This window comes from Budorcas taxicolor, chromosome 10 (assembly GCF_023091745.1).
Source record: "Budorcas taxicolor isolate Tak-1 chromosome 10, Takin1.1, whole genome shotgun sequence".
Lineage (NCBI taxonomy): Eukaryota > Metazoa > Chordata > Mammalia > Artiodactyla > Bovidae > Budorcas > Budorcas taxicolor.
The window spans coordinates 28,997,992-29,003,233 of NC_068919.1; the positions used below are offsets into that span (position 1 = coordinate 28,997,992).

The following is a 5,242-nucleotide window of genomic DNA, read 5'->3' on the forward strand; positions in this document are numbered from 1 at the left end:
GCTGCAGTCAACAGTGTGCACACTGAGTCTGAGTATTCCACAGATAACACGTGGTTTAACATGCAATATCCATGGGATATCCGTTTCTACTACAGCTTTGTAAATGCTCCAAACCTAAAAAGTACCCACAACTACACCTGTGTTTGGAATCAATTATCCCTTTTATTCCCTACCAGGACATACCAATATGCAGGCAATTTTCTTTGCTTAGACATGGAAGCAGTTTTAACACTGGCCCTCGTGAAGCCACAATGTACCAAAAGTACTATGCCAAACATTTATAACTTGTATAAAAATTCCACATCCCCATATTGGCCACCTCAAGATGAAAACAGATAACTCCCTAAATGTTAACTGGCTCTACTCCCCTAATATTAAACATAAAAACCACATGGGAAATATAGAAATTCAAATAGAAGTAACATAAATCTGTCATAAATCGTAAACAAAAAACTATTTGTGGGACAGCATGGATGACAAATGGTCTACTCTGTAAATTTTAGAATGAGGCAGACAAAAGGTGGAAGGCAGGTTAATTTTCCCCTCCTTCTCCTGCTTCAGCTTCATCTCCTTGGGTATCTGATGTCCACAATGTCAAGTTATCTCTCAGCAACTGCATTATTAGCATGCTGTCTTTGTATGACTCTTCACTTAATGTATCAAGTTCAGCAATGGCTTCATCAAATGCTGTCTTTGCAAGAGAGCAGGCTTTCTCAGGGGAGTTCAGAATCTCATAATAGAACACAGAGAAGTTAAGGGCCAGACCCAGTCTGATAGGATGTGTTGGTTGCATTTCCTTTTTGCTGATTTCAAAAGCTGCTTGGTATGCTTGCTGTGACTGATCCACAATCCCTTTCTTGTCATCACCAGCCACAACTTCAGCCAAGCAGCGGTAGCAGTCTCCTTTCATTTTCAAATAGAAGTCTTTGCCCTCTGCTTGCGAAGCGTTGGGGATCAAGAACTTTTCCAAAAGAGACGGTACATCATTGCAGATGTCTCTTAGCTCAGTATCTATTTTCTCTCTGTATTCTCGAGACATCTGCTGTTTTTTCTCAGCACCTTCCGTCTTTTGCTCAATACTGGAGACGACCCTCCAAGATGACCTACGGGCTCCTACAACATTTTTATAAGCAGCTGAGAGAAGACTCCTCTCCTCATTGGATAATTCAGCTCCTTGCTCAGTTACAGACTTCATGCAGGCTGCCATGTCGTCATATCGCTCAGCCTGCTCGGCCAGTTTGGCCTTCTGTACCAGCTCGTTTTTATCCATGACTGGATGTTCTGTGTCCGAAGTAGGTGGCGACGGATGGATGGGGCTCAGTAGTCTCTGCTGTTTCACCATTTTGAGAGGCAAAAATACCTTACATAAAGAAACCAATTCTGTTTCCTAGCCAGTTTTCTTACTTTTATCTTTCCTTTTAAACAATTTATTTATTTTTTATTGAAGGATAATTGATTTACAGAACTTTGTTGTTTTCTGTCAAACCTCAGCATGAATCAGCCATAGGTATACATATATCCCCTCCCTTTCGAACCTCCCTCCCATCTACCTCCCCATCCTACCCCTCTAGGTTGACACAGAGACCCTGTTTGAGTTTCCTAAGCCACACAGCAAATTCCCATTGGCTATTTTACACATGGTTGTGTAAATTTCTATGTTACTCTCTCCTCCCCTCTCTCCATGTCCATAAGTCTATTCTCTATGTCTGTTTCATCATTGTTGCCCCGTAAATAAATTCTTCAGTATCATTTTTCTAGATTCCATATCTATGCATTCAGTTCAGTCACTCAGTCGTGTCCAGCTCTTTGTGATCCCATGAACTGCAGTACGCCAGGCCTCCCTGTCTATCACCAACTCCCAGAATCCACCCAAACCCATGTCCATTGTGTCGGCGATGCCATCCAACCATCTCATGCTCTGTCATCCCCTTCTCCTCCTGCCCTCAATCTTTCCCAGCATCAGAGTCTTTTCAAATGAGTCAGCTCTCTGTATCAGGTGGCCAAAGTGTTGGAGTTTCAGCTTCAACATCAGTCCCTCCAATGAACACCCAGGACTGGTCTCCTTTAGGATGGACTGGTTAGATCTCCTTGCAGTCCAAGGGACTCTTGAGTCTTTTCCAACACCACAGTTCCAAAGCATCAAGTCTTCTGCACTCAGCTTTCTTTGTAGTCCAACTCACATCCATATATGACCACTGGAAAAACCATAGCCTTGACTAGACGGACCTTTGTTGGAAAAGTAATGTCTCTGCTTTTTAATTACTGTCTAGGTTGGTCATAACTTTCCTTCCAAGGAGCAAGCGTCTTTTAATTTCATGGCTGCAGTCACCATCTGCACTGATTTTGGAGCCCCCCCAAGTAAAGTCAGCCACTGTTTCCCCATCTATTTGCCATGAAGTGATTGGACCGGATGCCATGATCTTAGTTATCTGAATGTTGAGCTTTAAGCCAACTTCTTCACTCTCTTCTTTCACTTTCATCACGAGGCTCTTTAGTTCTTCTTCACTTTCTGCCATAAGGGTGGTGTCATCTGCATATCTGAGGTTATTGATATTTCTCCCAGCAATCTTGATTCCAGCTTGTGCTTCTTCCAGCCCAGCATTTCTCATGATGTACTCTGCATATAAGTTAAATAAGCAGGGTGACAATATACAGCCTTGACATACTCCTTTGGAACCAGTCTGTTGTTCCATGTCCAGTTCCAACTATTGCTTCCTGACCTGTATACAGGTTTCTCAAGAGGCAGGTCAGGTGGTCTGGTATTCCCATCTCTTTCAGAATTTTCCGCAGTTTATTGTGATCCACACAGTCAAAGGCTTTGGCATAGTCAATGAAGCAGAAATAGATGTTTTTCTGGACTCTCTTGTTTTTTTGATGATCCAGCGTATGTTGGCAATTTGATCTCTGGTTCCTCTGCCTTTTCTAAAACCAGCTTGAACATCTGGAAGTTCACAGTTCACATATTACTGAAGCTTGGCTTGGAGAATTTTGAGCATTACTTTACTAACTTGTGAGATGAGTGCAATTGTGCGGTAGTTTGAGCATTCTTTGGCATTGCCTTTCTTTGGGAATGGAATGAAAACTGACCTTTTCCAGTCCTGTGGCCACTGCTGAGTTTTCCAAATTTGCTGGCATATTGAGTGCAGCACTTTCACAGCATGATCTTTTAGAATACGAAATAGCTTAACTGGAATTCGATTGCCTCCGCTAGCTTTGTTCGTAGTGATGCTTTCTAAGGCCCATTTGACTTCACATTCCAGGATGTCCGGCTCTAGGTGAGTGGGAGTGTCACACCTTCTTGATTATCTGGGTCGTGAAGATCTTTTTTGTACAGTTCTTCTGTGTATTCATGCCATCTCTTCTTAATATCTTCTGCTTCTGTTGGGTCCATACCATTTCTGTCCTTCATTGAGCCCATCTTTGCCAAGGGATGTTCCCTTGGTATCTCTCATTTTCTTGAAGAGATCTCTAGTCTTTCCCATTCTATTGTTTTCCTCTATTTCTTTGCATTGATTACTGAGGAAGGCTTTCTTATCTCTCCTTGCTATTGTTTGGAACTCTGCATTCAAATGGGTATATCTTTCCTTTTCGTCTTTGCATTTTGCTTCTCTTCTTTTCACAGCTATTTGTAAGGCCTCCTCAGACAACCATTTTGCTTTTTTGCATTTTTTTTTCTTGAGGATGGTCTTAATTCCTGTCTCCTGTACAATGTCAAGAACCTCTGTCCATAGTTTATCAGGCACTCTGTCTATCAGATCTAGTCCCTTAAATCTATTTCTCACTTCCACCGTATAGTCATAAGGGATTTGATTTAGGTTATACCTGAATGGTCTAGTGGTTTTCCTCACTTTCTTTAAGTCTGAATTTGGCAATAAGGAGTTCATGATCTGAGCCACAGTCAGCTCCCAGTCTTGTTTTTGCTGACTGCATAGAGCTTCTCCATCTTTGGCTGCAAAGGATATAATCCATCTGATTTCGGTGTTGACCGTCTGGTGACGTCCATGTGTAGAGTGTTCTCCTGTGTTGTTGGAAGAGGGTGTTTCCTATGACCAGTGCATTCTCTGGGCAGAACTCTATTAGTCTTTGCCCTGCTTCATTCTGTACTCCAAGGCCAAATTTACCTGTTACTCCAAGTGTTTCTTGACTTCCTACTTATTCCAGTACCCTATATTGAAAAGGACATCTTTGAGGGGTTAGTTCTAGCAGGTCTTGTAGGTCTTCATAGAATGGTTCAACTTCAGCTTCTTCAGCATTACTGGTGGGGCATAGACTTGGATTACCGTGATATTGAATGGTTTGCCTTGGAAACGAACAGAGATCATTCTGTCGTTTTTGAGATTGCATCCAAGTACTGCATTTTGGACTCTTTTGTTGACTATGATGCATATATATGCATTTTATATGCATTAGAATATTTTTATCTTTCTCTTTCTGACTTACTTCACTGTGTATAATAGGTTCTAGGTTCATCCACCTCATTAGGACTGACTCAAATGTGTTCCTTTTTATGGCTGAGTAATATTCTATTGTGTATATGTACCCACATCTTCTTTATTCATTCATCTGTTGATGGACATCTAGGTTGCTTCCATGTTCTAGCTATTGTAAATGGTGCTGCAGTGAACAATGGGATACATGTGTCTCTTTCAATTTTGGATTCCACAGGGTATATGCCTAGAAGTGGGATTGCTGGGTCATATGGTGGTTTTATTCCTAGTTTTGTAAGGAATCTTCATAGCATCTTCCATAGTGGCTGTTTCAGTTTACATTCCCACCAACAGTGCAAAAGACCCTAAAGAGCCAAAGCAGTCTTGAGAAAGAATGGAGCTGGAGGAATCAACCTTCCTAATTTCAGATTATACTACAAAGTTACAGTCAACAAGACTGTATGGTACTGGCACAGAAACAGAAATATAGACCAATGGAACCAGATAGAAGGCCCAGAAATAAACCCATGCACCTATGGGTACCTTATATTTGACCAAGGAGACAAGAATATACTGTGGGGCAAAGACAACCTCTTCAGTAAATGGTGCTGGGAAAACTGGATAGCTACATGTAAAAGAATGAAATTAGAACACTTTCTAACATCATCAGTTCAGTTCAGTTCAGTTGCTTAGTCGTGTCCGACTCTTTGCGACCCCGTGAATCACAGCACGCCAGGCCTCCCTGTCAATCACCAACTCCCGGAGTTCACTCAGACTCGTCTCCATCAAGTCAGTGATGCCATCCAGCCATCTCA

The 5,242-nt window shown here is 41.9% G+C and overlaps 1 protein-coding gene across 1 annotated transcript; it reads right to left on the reverse strand.

The window, feature by feature from the left end:
- Nucleotides 1–467: 467 nt before the first annotated feature.
- On the reverse strand, nt 468–1,270 carry LOC128054333 (14-3-3 protein zeta/delta-like). Its single transcript, XM_052646952.1, has one exon. It carries the CDS (start codon nt 1,268–1,270, stop codon nt 533–535), a length of 738 nt encoding a protein of 245 aa, XP_052502912.1. The 3' UTR covers nt 468–532.
- Nucleotides 1,271–5,242: the final 3,972 nt, after the last annotated feature.